The 20,227-nt window shown below is 41.3% G+C and overlaps 1 protein-coding gene across 2 annotated transcripts in view; it reads right to left on the bottom strand.

The window, feature by feature from the left end:
* MKLN1 (muskelin 1) overlaps window positions 1-20,227 on the bottom strand; it is a 184,407-nt gene that overhangs the window by 24,581 nt on the left and 139,599 nt on the right. For both annotated transcript variants that reach the window (XM_084630954.1, XM_084630955.1), the window contains 3 exons: window positions 10,015-10,162; window positions 8,711-8,825; window positions 4,905-5,044 (listed from right to left, as the gene is read on the bottom strand). In XM_084630954.1, coding sequence (XP_084487080.1) covers window positions 4,905-5,044; window positions 8,711-8,825; window positions 10,015-10,162 — 403 coding nt within the window. The remainder of the gene's footprint in view (window positions 1-4,904; window positions 5,045-8,710; window positions 8,826-10,014; window positions 10,163-20,227) is intronic.

The following is a 20,227-nucleotide window of genomic DNA, read 5'->3' as shown; positions in this document are numbered from 1 at the left end:
AAGTAATTTTCAAACGTGAGCATGCCTGACTATGCAAATCTACCTGTTCATGCACTGTTTTCCACATGGGCATTTGAAAAAAAGAGCTCTTACTGAAAAGCTAAACTGAAACTTTAGCTAACAGTTGCATGATACGAGCACACACTTCTACTGCACAGTACGACATCACAGAATGCTGCCATTTCCCCAAGGGATGGTTCCAATCTCCATTTATAGTAACTACACAAAATGTAGAGCTAGATTCAGGCTATCAACTAATAAATGCAGCCATCCTCAAAAGGATCATTCTGCTAATCAAAATACTAACTGAACTGCAGCTGTCATTTTACCATGAACCTAGACCTCATCTCCCTATCATGAGAATAACCCACACCAAAAAGTAGGACTAATAAAAAAAGTCCCCCCCCCCCAAAGCCTGATCAACCTAACAGAGCTGGACTCTAGAGAGGAAGCAATAAAGAGAGTTGCTAGGGGAATGCCTCTTGTCCCATTGCCCCCTCGCCTATTTGCTGTAAAGCAGCAGTGACCCTGAAATAGCACAGACCATTTGTAAACCTGTCCTTAACAAATCACTTGTCAGTAGCCTTAAGCATGAGTCTAAGCAAAGATGCCTTTTAGCAAAAGTGAAATAACCCTCAAGCTGTACTATTAGGGCTGGTGGGGAGAAAGAAGTGCACTTACTCCATATGATGCATTAGCACCCTCTTTAAAACAAGAGTTCCAGGGCCCACTCTAGGACACACAGGGCCTAAAACACTTCAGTTAAGAGGCATGTCAATCATCTCTAGACCACCACCAGCAGGAACAGATTTCTTAAGATCTTGTCATCACGTGTATGTCCCCAACAAGAGGGAGAAAAAATGCAGAATCTCCAATTTTATGGTCTTTCGGCAAGTGGTTTCATTTAAGGAAGTTTCTAGCTTTCTCCCTCACTACCATCCTTCACAAGGTATGTTTCACAATCGACAGACCCCCCAGCATGGTTAGCAGAGACGTGCAGAAAATATGTTTCTAGCTAAACAGCAGCAGTGGTGTGAACTAACTCCCACCATGACTACTATGAAGTGTTAAATCTTTGTCTGTCCAAGGCTTTAGCACAGCTTGATGACACAGCAATGCTCCTATCTGCACTACAAAATATAATTGTGTTGGAGATTACATTATGGTTATCAGCTTTAATGAAAACTAGGGCTGTCAAGCAATTTAAAAAATTGTGATTAACCACACTGTTAAACAATAGAATACCATTGATTTAAATATTTTTGGATGTTTTCTACAATTTTCAAATATATCAATTTCAGTTACAACACAATACAAAGTGTACAGTGCTCACTTTATATTATTTTTTATTACAAGTATTTGCACTGTAAAAAAACAAAAGAAATAGTATTTTTAATTCACCTAATACAAATACTGCAGTGCAATCTCTTCATCATGAAAGCTGAACTTACAAATGTAGAATTATGTACAAAAAAACCTGCATTCAAAAATTAAAAAAAACAAAATTTTAGAGCCTGCAAGTCCACTCAGTCCTATTTCTTGTTCAGACAATCGCTCAGACGAACAAGTTTGTTTACATTTGCAGGAGATAATGCTGCCCGCTTCTTGCTTATAATGTCATATGAAAGTGAGAACAGGCATTTTCATGGCATTGTTGTAGCCGGTGTCATAAAATATTTATATGCCAGTTATGCTAAAGATTCATATGTCCCTTTATGCTTCAACCACCATTCCAGAGGACATGTGTCCATGCTGATGGCAGGTTCTGCTCGATAACAATCCAAAGCAATGTGGACCAACACGTGTTCATTTTCATTATCTGAGTAAGATGCCACCAGCAGAAGGTTGATTTTCTTTTTTGGTGGTTCATGTTCTGTAATTTCCTCAGAGTGTTGCTCTTTTAAGACTTCTGAAAGCATGCTCTACACCTCGTCCCTCTCAGATTTTGGAAAGCACTTCCGATTCTTAAACCTTGGGTCCAGTGCTGCAGCTATCTTAAGAAATCTCACATTGGTATCTTCTTTGCGTTTCATCAAATCTGTAGTGAAAGTGTTCTTAAAATGAACAACATGTGCTAGATCATCATCCAATACTGCTATAACATGAAACATATGGCAGAATGTGGGTAAAACAGAACAGGAGACATACAATTCTCCCCCAAGGAGTTCAGTCACAAATTTAATTAACACATTTTTTTAACAAGCATCATCAGCATGGAGCATGTCCTCTGGAATGGTGACCGAAGCATGAAGGGGCATACGAATTTTTATCATATCTGGCAAGTAAATACATAGCAATACTGGCTACAAAAGTGACATGGAAATGCCTGTTCCCACTTTCTGGTGACACTGTAAATAAGAAGATAGGATTATCTCCTGTAAATGTAAACAAACTTGTTTGTCTTAGCGATTGGCTAAACAAGAAGTGGACTTGCAGGCTCTGAAGTGTTATATTCTTTTGTTTTTGAGTGCAGTTATGTAACAAAAAAATCTACATTTATAAGTTGCACTTTCATGACAAAGAGATTGAGCTACAGTACTTGTATGAGGTGAATTGAAAAATACTATTTCTTTTATCATTTTTACAGTGCAAATATTTGTAATAAAATATATATACTTTGACTTCAATTACAACATAATACAATATATATGAAAATGTAGAAAAACATCCACAATATTTAATGTATTTCAATTGGTATTCTACTGTTTACCAGTACAATTAAAACTGATTAATCACGATTTATTTTTTTAATCGCTATTAATTTTTTTGAGTTAATAGTGTGAGTTAACTGTGATTAACCGACATCCCTAACGAAAACCAAATAAACTCCTGTAGTTCAGCTAGCAAATTAAATAATAAACACAAAAGTGGAATGGTGAGAAGATTTCTTTTCCGCATGCAGAGTCTATCAGTTTGCAGTCCTCAAGCATGAAGACTGATATGTTTTGTAACTTTTTGATCCGGTTAACACAGCTGAAAGTGCCAGGGGGAAAATGGATCCCTTTACCATGGGGCCACCCTTTCCCAATCACATAACTCTGCAAGGGAGACTTCCCAAACAATATGGAGGCACGAGGACAAGGTGGTATCTTTGCCCTCCCTCCAACGTGGGCTTGGAAGAAAGCTGCGAAGAGAGGCAGGCCAGAGACTCCAGCCAATGGGGGCAGACGCAGCTAAAGCAGAGATTGCTGCACTCAGGGACAGGGGGAAAACAGGGCCCAGCCCAGGCCACCCCTCTCTCCCAGCAAACTCCTGGAATGGTACAGTGGAGCAGAAAAGACCCCCTCTCCACCACGCACTCTGGGGGCACTAGGACCTGATGGTGTCTCCCCTCCCCCAGGCACCATGCTGGCAGTGGCTTGGAAGAAAGCTGCAAAGAGTAGCCAGCCAGAGACTCCAGCCAGAATTGGCAAAGCAGCCAAAGCAGGAATCTTTGGAGAACTTCCCCTAGTTTTGACTGGTCTTTCTCTGCTCTGTATGGAAAGGGTTGGAGTAAACAGCTAGTCTCTTCATCCCAGCTTCACGCTTTTCTTCTCCCATTCTGTCCCCTCACCCCTCTTCCCTTCAGTGTCTCCTCTGTCCCTTCCCTTTAGCTTATCCCCTTCTAAGTAAACCCACCAACCACCCTCCCACCAAAAAATATGGAAGTAACATGACATTAATTTATCACTTTGCTCAGTCTGCTTGTGTGTTTTGTCCCTTCCGTCACGCTGTGTATATTTAGACTGTAAACTCTTTGGGGCAGGGACTCTGTTCTGTGTTAGTACAGTGCCTAACACAATGAGTCCCTGGTCCATGACTAGTGCTCTTAGGTACTACAGTAAGATAAATAATATTGTTATTTCAATGTTTTTAAATTCTGCTACATTTACTTGGCAACAAGTTACAGAGGTAGCCTTAGGCTTGTCTTTAATCAGTCTTAAATGGGTTGGTTACATTTTAACATTTCAGTTTCACCCCATTGCCATTTTATAGGTCTGAATAAACAGGAGCAGCCAAATGGTTACCACTAAGCAAGTCACTGTTCTATACACCTAGCAGATTCATAGAGCTTAAGGTCAGAGGAAACTATTATGATCTAGTCCAACTTTCTGCATATGACAGGCCACAGAGCCTCACCAATTAACTTCTACATTAAGCCCATAACTTTGAGCTATACCAGATCTTTTAGAAAGATATTCACTCTTATTTTTTTAAAACAGACTTCAAATGGGGAACCAACCAATATCCCCCTAGATAAGTTATTCCAATGGTTAAGTGCCCTCAATATTAAATAATTGCACCTTATTCCTAGTCTGAATTTGTCTAGCTTCAGTTTCCAACTCCTGGATTTCATTCTCCCTTTTTCTGCTATATTAAAGAGCCATCTACTATCAGAAATCTCTTCCCCATGTAAGTACTTATAGACCTTCATCTACTTTCTTCTTAACCTTTTCTTTGATAAACCAACTAGGTCCATATGAATCCGAGAAACATTTACAAGTGAACCAATAAGGGGGTAAATTTTCAGATGTGCAAGGGAATTTGGACACATGGCCTTGTTAACTTGTTAACATTCCTGCTTTAGGAATGTGTCATTGAATTCTTTAAGAGGCAACGAGAATATCAGGGTTTATTTTGAAAAGCAGCAAAATAGGGGAACCTATAACAATTTTCAAAGATTCTCCCTATGTCCCCACAAAACTTCTATCCAGATACTCCATGAATGTTCAGTATACCGTTCTGTATATCTTGAAATATACACAAGTGAAAAATAATTGGGAAACTTATGACCCATTACATAATCAGGGCAATTACATGTCTACAAAATAATGAAAGATAATATTCAAATTCTCTAAAAAGCTTTTGGAAAGGCTACAACTTGTAATTAATGGTCTCAAAAGAAGCCATCTCGGCTATTATACCTGTGCTTTCTTATGAGGTATTTGCAGTGTCTCAACAGGTATTCCTTCGAAGGCCGACAGAGCTTCAGTGACCAGAAGTCATCCAGCCTCATCTTTGGAGAGCAGGATTTGCCAGGATTTCCTCCAAACAAATAATGAACCTATGTAGGCCAGAGACATTTTTTAAGTTGATATGGGCACACGTATAAAACATTTGCTGTACATTTGGCAAGTCACGTCTCTGAAGATGTTATTCTAGTACATACACAGGTGGGGGTTTTTGTAAACCTACTCCAAGTTATTACTAGGCTTGTTTCATTCTACTGAATCTGCTGATTAAGAAATTGAGAAATAGTAATTCTCCTCACGCTTACTGTCTAGCATGGTGAAAAATAAGTCTACTGCCAAAGACTAGTATGTATCTTACTTTAAGATGATATCTTGAAATGATCTCTAATATCCATAAACTACATAACTTTTCTTTAGGTTACTGTATCTATTGAAGAGAGAAGCCCATATTAATGCAACAGCCCTTCAAAGTGAATAGGATAGTGACTATGTGGAAGTAACAGTAGAAACGCAAGCTTTTACTGTATATCGTCTCCCAACACATTTTGCTCATTAGGCTTTTCTGGCACTGCTGCTCAGAAAGACTTATGGCATAATGACCTCCCAACAGTGACAGAGTGCTAATATACTCTCCATTCTTGATCTCCAAGACCCTGACTCTGAAGTAGACTTAAACAGTTATCTGCCAGAGGCAGACCACCAGTATGTGGTAGGGCCACATTAAAGCATAGCTACTGTAGGGCCTAGGGCCCAGGTTCCTGGAGTCAGATGACAGAAGAATCTCTCTTTTGGTTGCAAAGAAAGTCTTGAAAACATAACTTTGCAGGCAGCCTGCAATAATGGTGCTCTGAAGAACTAACTATCCTAGTCTCCTAATGAGTTACCAACTTGGAAACCCACTACTCCGGAAGTGCCATCAACACAGCAGAGGGCATTGGGGGGATCCTCACTGCTACCACTGAATCACGATTCTGATGGAGAGATGCATGCACAAACCTCTCTGGGTTTGTGAGAGCCAAGTCCTCTCTCTTCTGAGTTAGACCCCAACTCATCTGAAGACAAGGACCAGTGGTCTAGGGCAGTGGTTCTCAACAAGGGGTCCAGGGCCCTCTGGGGGCTGTGAGCAGGTTTCAGGGGGTCCACCAAGCAGGACCAGTGTTAGACTTACTGGGGCCTAGGGCAGAAAGCCAAAGTCCCACTGCATGGGGCTGAAGCCTGGGGCCCTGAGCCCCGCTACCTGGGGCTGAAGCAGAAGCCTGAGCAACTTAGCTTTGTGGTGTCCCCTGCGGCATGGGGCCCTGGGCAATTGCCCTGCTTGCTAACCCCTAACACCAGCCCCAGCTTTTATATGCAGAAAACCAGTTACTGTGGCACAAGTGGGCCATGGAGTCTTTATAGCATGTTTGGGGGGCCTCAGAAAGAAAAAGGTTGAGAACCCCTGTTCTAGGGAGGCCTAAGAATGCTCAAAGGATAGTGATTGTGTGCTGAGCCCAGTCCAGCAGAATGCTTTTAAGAGTAGAGGTATCAGGAGCTACCCACACAAACAGGGATGGGTCTACAGGGACTGCTAAGGCCCCCGATTGTTTTAATATGAATATGGTATATGGACAAATACTCAAGTAGCCTCTTGAAGTACAGATTTGTATTCTCATAACCAGGCTATTATATTTGTATCTTATTATACAATAGCCTGGTTATGAGATGTTCTACATGGTGAACTCCAAGAGGCTTGTTCACTTCAGCTCTTACCTTAACTGGAGGCAAAGCAAAGAGCTAATGGGATAAAGTATCAAATTAGAAAGGATGCATCCTGAAATGAACCAGCCCCACCCATGATTTCATAAGTGATTGTTATTATTGCATTGGAACAGATAAAGCATCGATGATTATTATAATCCACTGTAAAAGAGAGAAGAATTAATTGCACACAGTCAGTTCTAAAGAGTTGGTATGAAAATGGAAGGAAAAGCCAAGACACTGAAAATTAATACATTTGAGAAAGGCCCTGTTCCCATCTCCCACTGTTTTTGATCATCTATGGGTATACAAAAAGATTTAGATGTATAAACAACAAGTATGGTGTACAGTTCACATTCTTCTGGTTTGCATCCTGCAGTACCACAAACGCAGCGTTACAACTTTTAGTCTCTGACATCAGAAGGCAGTACAGGTGAGTCTTCCTACATACCCAAATTATTAGAACCTGTGGCACTAATGACCCGTTAAATGATACAGCACTGGTAAATGCATTACAACATCTCTGCTATAAGCCTCTATTTTTGCCAGCGCTAAGGGCAAGTTTTGAAAAATAAAGTCATGTTGAAAGCACTTCAGGATAACTAAGATGTTTCCCTCTAATTATGAGGACGAGTCCATGACCTCTTTACAACAAGGAGATGTAAAGCACAAGGAAAGTGGAAAGCAAGAAATACCGATTTTTTCCCTTCTTTTACTAGATTTTAAAAAAAAAAAAACCCACTTATCACCTGACAACTCTCATCTGCTGAATACTAAATAATCCACAGAGGATTTTGCAACTGCAGAGACTCAAAAATTTCTCCTCCTCCTCCATATATTCATTTCCTCACCCAACCCCCAAATTCACTGTTTTAGAGTCCATAGAAGGGAGACTCCTCATTTATATCAGGGGAGTCCAGAAAGGTCATTTGAACAGAGGCTTCTAAATATATGTATGGCTTCTCATACAGAGTGAATTCAAGATAGGAGCCATGATTCAGCAACACTGTGGCACTTAGAATTCTGCTCTCAGTCTTGTGTGGTCTATGACATTTAGGATATGTCTACATTGCAATCTAGAGGTGTGATTGCAGCATGGTTAGACACATGCTAGCTTTAACCATGCTAGCATGGCTACAAACAGCTGTGTGTATGTAGTGGCACATGCTTTAATGCAGACTAGCAATGCAAGTATATACCCAGGGGTCCTCAGCACACTTGAAAGCCTGCGCTGAAGCCTGCAATGCTGCACCCACACTGATGTTCTTATCCATGCTGCAGCTGAGTTCTGGATTGCAGTACAGACCTATTCTTAAGTGACAGCAGTTAATTTTGCTTCACCAGTTGTCTGTTCTGCACAGTATTTTGAATGGCAAGTTTCCCCTGCACAAGCAACGTTTATTCTTCCTAAATTAATACAAGATTTTCAAGTTTGGAGAATTTGAATTACGTGCCTCAAAACTGCGTTGTTTCTCACAACGCCATTTGCTGGGAGCCCACAAATGGGTATGTGAAACAGAAAAGATTGCAACCACCCTCATCGGTACTATGCAATTGAATATGACCGCATAAGACAGCCAGCATGTGCTGCTCCATATGGATTGAGCAGATTGAGACGGAGTGCTGCATGCATGGACTTAGCCTCCATGGGCTTCACCTATGTTTTAAACATGAGAATGATTGTGAGCTAATCTCACTACAGAACTTTATAGGCAGCATTTGTCCCATAGGCTGCTTTTTTGGCTGCCTCTAACTTAGCACTATCATGCCTATTATTATTATAAAGGGAGAAGCAGCTCAGTAACTTGTATGTTGAATTGATACACCATCACCTGCAAATCTTCCCACCACTCATAGGGCCAAACTCTAATAGTAGACGACGCTAAGTGCGTTACACCATGTCATATCATCATCAGCTTCTGCTTTATCACAGGCAAGCACACAACCAGCTTATTTTTTAGAGCTGCAGTTATGCCAGCTAAATACAACTGAAATCTAGCACTGAAAATAGATATCCATACCTTGTGCAACTCATCATACACCAGCTGATGGGCAAACCTCGGGCAGGGCTCCTCCTCCTGAAGGCTTTTACTTGGATTGTCTTTTGCTGCTTGATCATTCTTATAGACACAAGACCTGAAACACAAATATTCAAACATTCTCCCACTAGCAAATCAGAATTAGCTACAGGCAGAACAAGCAGTTAAGTTATTGAAAGAGAAGGTTGCATGAATGTGGGTGGTTGATTAAAACTCATATTGTGTGCAAGGCAGGTATCTGGCTCCTTAACGGAGGGCTGTGGGAGAGTATCAGAGAAAAGGCAGGAGACAATGGCCATTCCCAGGGTACAGGTGGTCTTATTAGTTTCAGTTTGCCCCACCTCATCCCAAATTAATGTACCATACAGGAAATGCTTAACCTCTTCCTTGTGAACCAGAGTTTTATAACAACTGGATGGCAACTTTACTTCAAATCTGGTGTTGTATGAAACACTGTCACTTCCAAAGGGTAATATGTAATACAGCATCAGAATGTAATATTTGCTTTCCACAACCTACTTTCTGTATAACTTTTCACAAGTGATGTACCCGAGTATTCGGATTCTAATATCTAAACTGCATTGTTTAATTTCTTCACCTAAATTTGGTTATTGCTGATTGTGTACTATATGTATTTTAGGACTTTTAAAACAAACTTTCTATTTGCGGATAATCTAAGCACTATAACCAGATGTACAGACATTTCTTAACCTGTGCGTTATATACTTTAACATTAGCTTTAATAAAAAATGTTAATTGGTACTGCAGCTACATTTTGCCTTATGCATGGTAGCTGTTACAGTACTCAGTAGGAAAATGGTTAATTTGAAACTGCTATAACATTTTAATTACATAGGGCAAAATTTTCAAAGTCCTTAGGTGACACGACCCATTCCCATTAATTTCTGTGGGACAAGGGCTTCACCCATTGACTTTCTGGGGTGGGGTAGTGTCACCGAACTGGTATACATCACACTACACAGAAGCAAGAGGAGAGATTTGGATCAAAGATGCTATCTGGGAAGTGACCCTGGACCATAAGTTTTTAAAGGTCTCATTGGAGGCCGCCCACACAGTAAAGCTGCAGGGAAACCAAGTTGTCCAACTCAGTCGGATGGAAGCCTGTGTCAACCCTGCCTGCATCTGAACAAGCTGCAGGGGGAAGAGGTTTTTTAAATACACTACTTTCCTACCATCCCACAAGTACACAATGGAATAGCCTCCTGAATTTGTAAAAATTAGGAACAACTGCACCTTACTTTCAGAGAAGCCTTTAATTTACTTACCAACTGTTCCTCACAATGTCATAAATCCAGAAAGAGTTTCTAACATTCTCTTCCCGTTTCTCTTTGTCTTTACTGAGCCCAGACAACACATGGATTTCGTTCAGTTCCGGATCAATGGTGGCTCTCTGAGTGAAACCTGTCATAGGAACTGTTCAGTAAGAGAAAGTAAATGTTACATCCTAAACAGAACAATGGAGGAGGATACCGGAGAAGGGAGAATTGAAGGAATCTGATATATCATATGAAAATGAAATGTAACCTGCAAGCCCAGAGTCTGCTTGTGAAGCATGGGGACCTCTATTTAGCTAGTTTGAGAGTAACAGCTGTGTTAGTCTGTATTCGCAAAAAGAAAAGGAGGACTTGTGGCACCTTAGAGACTAACCAATTTATTTGAGCATAAGCTTTCGTGAGCTACAGCATCCGATGAAGTGAGCTGTAGCTCACGAAAGCTTATGCTCAAATAAATTGGTTAGTCTCTAAGGTGCCACAAGTACTCCTTTTCTTTTAGCTAGTTTGGTATTCCTTATTTGGCAGGGATTGTTTTTCTCTCGTGTCCTGTACACTGCTGAGACACACTTGGCATTAAATAAATACACAATTTACAGGCTTGCTACAAATACCGTGTCCAAAAGCTGCACTGATAGAGAAGTAGAGGCACACAGGAAAGTATATGCATCGTTGCCACCCGATGTGTAGTGTACAAGCATGCACACGTGAAGTTTTCCTTTTAACAGTTAAGATTTTTAGCTTTGGTTTAGCAAGATCTAGTGTAACCAATCCAAGGAAGAGATGTTACAATTTTGAATCAGAATAGGTTTGAAGCACCAACACAGTGACCAGAAAATGTCCACACCTAGCACATACAACTAAGTTCACAGAATACCTTCCCTCTCTTCTTTTGCAACACCTACTTTGCTAATAGCATCTTTTAGCATACGTGTGTCCTGGGATGTACTTGGGATATTCAGCAGCATGCCAGTAATTAAACAGATATTGAACACCAGTTGTCTAGTGTTTTAAATAATGCCCATGCACATTCTGATCCATTCGGATAACATATGCGATCCTTAAGCCTTCCTTTTGGCCCTTCTGAATGAGTGAACTAATGCAGCTTGAAAATCCTTTGAAGCTTCTTGGTCTCTTAATTTTAAGGTAATAAGGTGCCTCATCTCTGCTAGAGGGAGAAAATTACAAAGAACCAAGGGCAACTGCTTCATTTTGATAAAATTCAATAGGGCACAATTTTTATTTTTTTTAAACCAAGACAAGTTTAAGTGTTTTGTTTTACACAGAGTTGCACGAACTGAAGCTCAAGGTGTGGTTTTAAACAGTTAAATCAGTGCAAAAAGACATTTTGGTTTAAACCAGGCTTATTTTGATTTAGTTTAAATCTATTAGCAACAGGTTTAAGCTAAACTGAAATGCGTGTGCTGGGACAGAGGTTTCTACCAGTTTGTCTGTGAACTATGGCTGCTATATCTCAGCAAGTGAGGTACAAGATACTTTAACTGGATACTTTCTTGCTTGAAACAGTTTGCGTGAATAAGTGTTCTCTTTTAGCAATTTTCTTTCTGGGAATTTTCTTGCTATTTTAAGATATATAGAGAGGTTACACAGAAGATATGTGCAGACTCCTTTTCCCCCTCAATACTATATATACACACACCGCAGATAATTTTAGAGACAACCAAAATACGTATAAAAGTCAAATCAACATTCGCAGTTTGTACCTGCATAATAAAGAGATTAATCTTAATTGAGAGGTGAAGGCCATACATAGTAGAAAAACGGCCTTGAAGATTAAATGTGTAGCAAGGACCTCAAAACTATGTACCAAAGAACTAAAAAGATATAGCAGTCCCTTTACATTATTCACAGATTTCAAAGCCAGAGAGGACCACTGTGATTATCTAGTCTAACATCTTTTCTAAAACAAGCCACGGAACTCCCCCATAATAATTCCTAGAGCATAGATTTTAGAAAAACATTATGTGCTACTACATCATAATTGTGCAAATAACTGCATCTCTTTTCATTGATTTTCTTCCATTTAATATTAAATGTTTGCCTTTTAAAAACATTTAAATCATTTTAAAATGGCACAAAGTACAAAGACAGCTGAAAAATCATTCTAAGCATTCACCTCTAGAAAATGTGTTTTATGACTGGCTCACCGTAATAAAGGTCATCTGCTGAGGAACCAGGGAGAAACCCATTTTTACTGAGTCCAGGGCCTTAACTACAAGAGCATCCTATATAGCAAATAGCCTTTGTTTAATAAAGACCATCACCTGTGTTTATGTCAATGCTTCCTAGAGGCAGGTATGTAGAAGTAGCCACATTTTACAGAGAGTATGGCCAAGCATGTAGCTACTGCCTCAGATAGGTCAGTGGAAGAGACTTGGATCTCCTAGAAGAGATACTTTAGTTCTACTTCCAAAGATTATGCAAGATCAGTACTGCCAGAGCAGGGTTACCTCATCTGTCAAATGGGGCCTTATGATACATGAAGCCTTAATTAATGATAAGGGCTGTGATGCAAACAGATTAACAGTAGTCAGAAGAGGCGACACTTGAAGTCACGGTCTCTTGACTCAGACTAATGCACTTTCCTGTAAACTATAGCAGGGGTAGCCAATAGGTAGACTGCAGGCCATATCCAGAAGTCAGATGCTTTTGAATGGAGCCAGAAATCTTTTTATTTACTTATTTTTCACTTTTCTCTAGAGTCTGGACCTTGCCTATACCTTGACCAAGAAATTTGGACTATGACAAAAAATAATTGACTACACCCTGGACTACAGGGTACTGTGAGGACATTGTATTTTTTTCACTAAGAAAAATGGTCATGTAAACATCAAGTTATTCCTCTCTTTTTTAACTTCAGATATAGAAACATTGAAATACTGAAGATTCCTGGAGGTTTCATTGTATATAGTTCTCCGAAACAGCGTCATCAAATTAGCAGTTTGGCAGTCCTAACTGTTTGTTGTGTAATTCTTATTTCCTGTTTTCCCAGGCAACCATCCTTTCAAATGCACTCATGACCAACACGTGATCTTTGTTTATTGATTCTGTTTGTCTCATTTTTCTTTCTGGGTCAGTTTACAAAGGCTGGTGAAGGTTCCTGGCTCTCAGTCAAGTTGCTTGGCAGGAGAACTCTCAAGGCGCTTACATGTTGCAAATTCTCCCTCCAACTAACTATGAAACTGCATACACGTATATACAATCTTGCTCTTCCTTGGAAGGGAAGCCCTGCACTAACTTCCTTTTTACATTACTATTAAACAATATACAGAATTGCATTTTACAAGCCTGTTTGCAACAGATTTTGGTATTATGCTTCACTGTTTTCATATGCTGGGTCAGGAAAGTAATCTACATTGATTTTAAAAAAATCTAGATGGTACTCATTTCTCTACAAAAAGACAAATAAGCCATTCAGTAAGTCTCATTCAAACCTGTAGTCAGATAAAAACACAGATATACGCAATACATCTAGTTCACACTTGAACATGTACAACCCACCAGTGAAACTGCACATTTGAGCACCACTCATGGTTCTTTCCAGGCTCCAGTTATGCTCCTCACTGGAAAGCACAAGTCCTTGGAGATCTTTAACTAGCCTAGTCTTTCCCCGCTCCTACCCATAGCTTTTGTCTCAATTTCCATGTCAAGTTTATGAGTAAAAGTTTGCCTCTAGCTGGCAGCAATGCACATTTGAGCAGTTTCTGGCTTGTGCATCATCTTTAGTGATGAGTAGAATTTGGTCAGAAATGTCATCACTATCATTTTTGGCCTTGCAACTGAGGCCCAATTGGCCCAAAGGCCCAGTATCTCACTCTCCAGTACCTGTGTTGGCTCTGTAGGACTACCCAGAGTAAAGAACAGTTAAAAAAAATAGTGTATACACAAGACTCTGAGGTCAGAGCTGCATTACAGTACAATTGAGAAGATGATGATGCATGTATTATGCTACTATTCATATTGGAAGTATACGGACTTGTTTATAGAGAGGTAGAGTACGTCAGAAAAATGTGATCTGTGGGGGGTTAGATATGTTAAAGAATCTTTTACTGTGACATTTGTTTTCTTTTAAGGGCTTATGTGAGTGGCTTTTCCCTTACCAGAAATCAGTTATGGTTGCTTCCAATTTTTGTCTTTGTGTGAACATAAATATATTCAGAATAAAAGAGGATGAGAAAACTGGGATCCTTGAAGAACAGAATATTTAGTTATAGCCTCCCTCTTTAAATGTTGCTGTAAAACACCTGCATTGTCCCTTTGGACTAGGGTTGATTCTCTGTAGCGAATGAAGAATACTATATAAAGTCAGTTTATTGTATTTAAATGAGGAAGAAAATCTCTGAGGAAAGGTCACCCTGTAAGAGCAAAGAAAATAAAAAGCTTATTGGCAAAGGTAAAGAACAAAAGGCACTAAGACCAGATGAGATCCACTCAAGGTGAAATTTCAGGGTTCACCTAGAATGAGAATCAAAAATAGATCAAATTCACTTAACACTTTTTACCCCCTCAAAAGTGTCAGTCAACCACCTCCTGACAAAACGTTCAAAATGGAGGGAGTTTGGAGATGGATAGGAGGTAGGCCGCTTGCCAAAGTATTAGCATTTTAACATGGGGAAAGAGGTGGAAGAGATAACCACAGAACTAGAACCTCACACCTTGACCACACACACAAGCTGTACTGCTTCAATTCACTCAGCTTAGAAACTGAAGTGGTTAAACACAGACGTCAGTGTCGAGACAAGGCCTTTTACTGAATCCTTTACAGATGAAGAGAATGAGAAAGTAAAAATATTATTACAATAGAATGCAAAAAGGCTTTGGACTGAACAAGTTCCTGAAAACAACAAAATTGATCAGACAGCAGTGGAACTAGGGCACACTAATTGGAAGATGCTGGGTAGAGTAACATTTCAGCCTAGAAAACATTAAAACTTTTAAGGGTGTTTACCAGATGTTTGTTTGATTTCTATCAATGAGCACAAAAGCATATAAACCACCAACCTGTACTGTCATAACCATACAGCTAAGAATAGCCTAGAACTCCTCCTTACCTGTAAGGGGTTAAGAAGCTCAAATACCTGGTTGGCACCTAACCAAAAGAACCGATGGGCAAAGAAGATACTTTCAAATCTTTTTTTTTGGACGGGGGGGGGGGAAGGGGCGGAGGCTTTGTTTTGTGTGTTCTCTTGGGAAGCAGAGAAGCATCAGGTCAGAAAATTCCTCCTCCTATAAACCATCCTAAAAGTCTCTCATATTACAAATATTGTAATTAAAAGCCAGGCAAGGCATGTAGATTATCTTTTGTTTTGCTTGTGAATTTTTCCTTTGCTGGAGGGAGGTTTATTCCTGTTTTTGGTAACTTTGAAACTGAGCCTAGAAGTTCTGCTGTGTTTCTGAATCTTTTGTTACCCTGTAAAGTTATTTTCCATCCTGATTTTACAGAGGTGATTTTTACCTTTTTTTTAAATAAAATCCTGCTTTTAAGAACCTGACTGACTTCTCTATTGTCCTAAGACCCAGGGATTTGGGTCTGTGATCACTTTGTAACCAATTGGTTAGGATACTATTCTCAAGCCTCCTCAGGAAAGGGGGTGTAAGGGCTTGGGGAGATATTTTGGGGGAATAGGAACTCCAAGTGGTCCTTTCCCTGATTCTCTGTTAAATCACTTGGTGGTGGCAGCGTACCCTCCAAGGGCAAAGAATTTGTACCTTGGGGAAGTTTTAACTTAAGCTGACAGAAATAAGCTTAGGGGGATCTTTCATGCGGGTCCCCACATCTGTACCCTGGAGTTCAGAGTGGGGAGAGAACCCTGACATGTATGAAAAACTAACTGTTCCTATAGGAGGTATAACAACTTCATTATCTACGTCTGCAGCACACAATGTATTAAGTACTTGATGGTAATTAAACTATAATGTCGTAACCTCAGTCATTTGAGGGGTACACGAGGGGAGAGCTTTTGAAAAGATGTGTTCTTGGTATTCAGCCAACAAAAGTCTCTTTAAAAGGACATTTAAAAACGTAAGTATATAAAAATATTAAACCTTACTAAGACCACAATTACTTGCTTGGGATTACCATTCTGACGTCTTAGCATAGCATGTGATGAATAATATGGGGACAGATTCTCTCCTGCAGCAAAATACATTCAAGATAAGGAGAGTGCATAGCTGTTTAATTTACCACAAATGATTATGATCCCTCAAGGAGTATATATGCTCAGAACTGCTGTTCAGAGGTTCTGTTCCCCCTCTCCCTACCTTCTCCCCCACTACACTGGGCGGGAGGCAGCTGACACTGGAGCTGACTCCACGGGTTTCACACCTGCTGAGAATTCCCCTCAGCCAATGGTATCCCTCATGTGGTCAACTACAGCCAGTTCACATTGCCTCTGAGCCACTCACACGGATCAAAGGGTACAGAACTGGGGCTCAGAACCTGGCCCATGAGGTTTTGTGCTATGCATTCACAGAAGCCACTGGGCTCTCAATGCTTAAATCAACACTAAATCAAGGAACTACGCCCACCTAATAGATGGAGGTGGTTTTCATGGATTAACTCCATTATTTGTCAGCTCAGTGTCCAATTATTCAGAAGACGACGACAGCAACAGGTGACTGTGAAACAGTTTTACATTTCAGAATTTTCCTCAGAAACTATAATATAATGGTAAAAACAAAGACTATTAGCATGTACGGTGCAACCCTCCACATCTCGGAAACTGGCATATTTCTGAAACCGGAGGATGTAACCTGAGCTCTGCTGCAGCGAGCCTTGATATTCAGTGGGAGAGGTACACCAACCTACTGGCAACACAGTTAGATACACTGCGTTATCCATGTAAGATTCTTTGTGACGAGATGGCCTGGCCTTCGGAATGGCCAGAGATAGCCAAAAGTACATGGGAAGACAATCTGAATGGTTTGCTTCTGTTGATGTATTAAAGTAAGACTCTAGAATCATCCAATATACACTACTTCTCTACCAACGTACATGTGGCTTCAGAGAGACGAATGATACATTAAGTGACTGATTCAGATGGAATTCAGACCAACTTGGCGAAAGACCTGGTATGCGCTTTCAACATTACCATGTCCCTGTGAAACACTGCATAGGGAGGTCAGCCATAAATCCTTGGCATTCACTCATTCTCCCAGCCAAAGCGATAGCAACTAGAATAGCCATCTTCAGAGTGAGATGAAGAAAGAAGCATTCTGAAAGGGGTTCAAAAGGAGTCGCCATGAGTTTCAAGAGGACAAAGATGAAGTCCCAGGCAGAGGCAGGTTTTCTGACCTGTGGTTAAATATGTAGGAGACCCTTGAGGAATTTCAATATCATCAGGTGGGAAAAGACTAGCACAACCGCATGGCAGATGGGAACACTGAGAATGTGCGAGGTGAACCTTAGTGAAGCTCAGTGAAAGGTTAGAGTGTTTTAGATGCAGCAAGTAGTTGAGGATCTTCAGTATCATAGCCTGCAGAGGATCCAGGCCATGTTGGGTGCCCATATAGAGAACTACTTCCATTTTGCCAAATCATTTTTCTTGGTGGATGTCCCTGCTCTGCACCAGAATCTCCTGAATTTGTCTGGAGCAGTCCCTGTCCATGGTACTTAATCAACCAACATCCAATCTGTCAGATAGAAGGCCTTTGGGAGCTGGATGTAGTACCTTACCATCATGTTGTAAAAGCAGGTCCAGATAGTTCTAACACTTGGCATTGTCCTTTGCAATGAACAGACCACAGGAACCCCAGAACATTTATGTGAATTCTCATGTCTTTTGTGAACCATGTTGGATGCCAAACCTGCCCCTGAGGTGTCTAATTAGAGTCTGTCTTCTTATGTTCTTGGGTTCTAGACACCATCCCAGTTCTGCAGGGATGTGAGATGGCATTAAGCCCATTCTGTCCATCCGGTGATCGATAGGAGAGAAGACTGGCTTGAGCCTGAGTTGCAAGGGTTGCAGGAGAAGTATGGCAAGCGACATCATGCATATGCACACTACCATACTGCCTAACATTCCAAGACAAGTCTGTACACTGTAGCCAGGCTTGATTTTATCTGGAGTAATATCAATTATAAGGACAGGAACTTGTTTGGCAAGTATGCTCTCTCTGACCTGGAATCAATCACAGCTCCCATTAACTTTCATCTGTGATGGGATGAGAAGTGATTTTTCTTAGTTCAGTAGGAGACCCAGATGGCGAGCGAGAGCGTGTGTGTAAGTGTAATCGAGGCTTGTTACAGTCTCCTGCTGGAATCTACCCTGATCAGCCAATCAATTTATGGGTAGATGTGGATGCCCCATCTCCACAGGTGCATGCACCACGACCACCAGGCACATTTTGCAAAAACTCTCAGGCCAATGGAGTGTCCGAAGGGAAGTACCTTGTACTGGTAGTCATTTGGCTGCAGAGTGAATTTCAAGTGCTTTCTGTGGGCCAGTGGATGGCCACTTGTAAGTATGTGTCCTACAAGCTGAGAACCATGAACCAGTTTTAAGTCTGCTGAAAAGGAATGGTGGAGGCAAGCCTTATTCTGAATCTCAGGTGGCATATGTATTTGTTCATTCTCCTCAGGTCTAGGATAGGAGTAAGACTCCCCCTTCTTCAGGAGAAGGAAATATTAGGAGTAGAAACCTATTTCCCTGTACACCTGAGGTACCAGCTCTATGGCTCTTAGATGTAGCAATGGGGCCACTTTTTCCAACAGGCTCGCATGAGAAGGGACCCTGAAGAGGGCTAGGGAAGCAGGTAGGCTAGGGAGTAAGTGTGGAAATGAAGCCGATGGCAGCCATGGGAAATGATGTCCAACATCCACTTTCTGTTGTAAGAGCAGACCAACCCCGGTAGGTTTGACTGAGGACAACAGTGGGTGTCTCCTGCAGTAATGGAATCTTTTTATTGGCAGGTACTCTGCCTGTCTGCTCTGGGAGTAGGACTAGGTCTTCTGCTGTGATTGACAATTACAGTACTTTCCATAAGAGCCTGTGTATATTTCCCAAAAGGATCGTAGCGTGGCCCTCGAGCTTTCTGGCAAATGGAGCACTTCATCTAAAGAGTGGGAAGCTCTTCGGGCATAAGGCATATTGCTACAGAGCTACATCCCTTCAAAGGGAAGGTCCTCTTTTGGGATGCCTGATACTAGCTACCATGAAAAATCATGGTCTTATTTAATGGAGTACTTGTGGCACCTTAGAGACTTAGTCGATCTTTTCTTAGATTGCTGACACTGACAGAAACCCAGGATCTGGGCATGCACCAAAGTGACAGAAGTGCTTTGGAGACAGCAGGGTAGCTGTTTTCCCCACTTGCTGATATGCAAAGGTCAGATTAGCCAGGGTCTGCCATAGCCCCTTCACTAGCTTGAATAAGCCCTTGTTGAGCAGAAGGGAGATCCTGGCTGAACTCTCAGACCTCACTATATCAAACAGCTTACAAGACCTTGTCTGCAATACTGTGGTTTCAATGGCAGGGTCTCTGTGGTCTGTGACAGGAGGTCCTGGAAAGCCTTAAAGTTGACCACCTGTGCCAGGGCCACTGCTTCATGTGGGGACTATGACAATTCCCTCGGTTGGGGCTGGGTTTGTTGCTGTCCCTTTGTTGTTTGACTGAGTCAGTGGCCTTCCTATTGATGCTGCTGGGGAGCAGGATATCTTCCTCTTCACTGTGGAACAGGAGGAGAATTTGCTCCAGTACATATAGGATGATAGTCCCCAGTATGGCCAAGGGAGCATGCTATGGGGTACTGGCTAGGCTGAAGTTGGCCAGCCCAGTGCCATTAATATCTTGCTTGAAACAGGGCTTGGAATGGGAGTCCTCCGACAGTAAGGGATAGGAATCCCTACTTGATGCCAGCAAGAACTAATAGGTCACAGAGGGTGATGAGTATTCTTCCTCAAATGGTAGGGACACAGAGTGGTGTTCCCCTAGGGCCAGCTGCTGTTTTGGTGCGGAGCACCTCTCCAGTTCTTCAGTTGAGGTATAACAACTCAGACCCTTGACAGGCTCAGCTACTGGTGCAGGTGTCAGTAGTGAGATTGGCACTGGACCAAAAGCTCCTTGCCTCCTCCAATTTCGGAGATGTAAGGAGTTTGGAGGCTGTGTCTTTGGAAGAGTGGCACTGACGTCCTCTTGCGGGATCTTTCCACGTGGCGCTTGGAGCCATGGAATCATAGAATATTGG

This window comes from Lepidochelys olivacea (genome assembly GCF_965140295.1).
Source record: "Lepidochelys olivacea isolate rLepOli2 genome assembly, chromosome: 1".
In the NCBI taxonomy this organism is placed as follows: domain Eukaryota; kingdom Metazoa; phylum Chordata; order Testudines; family Cheloniidae; genus Lepidochelys; species Lepidochelys olivacea.
The sequence above is the reverse complement of the archived record's forward strand: the minus strand, read 5'-3'. Positions and strand labels throughout refer to the sequence as shown.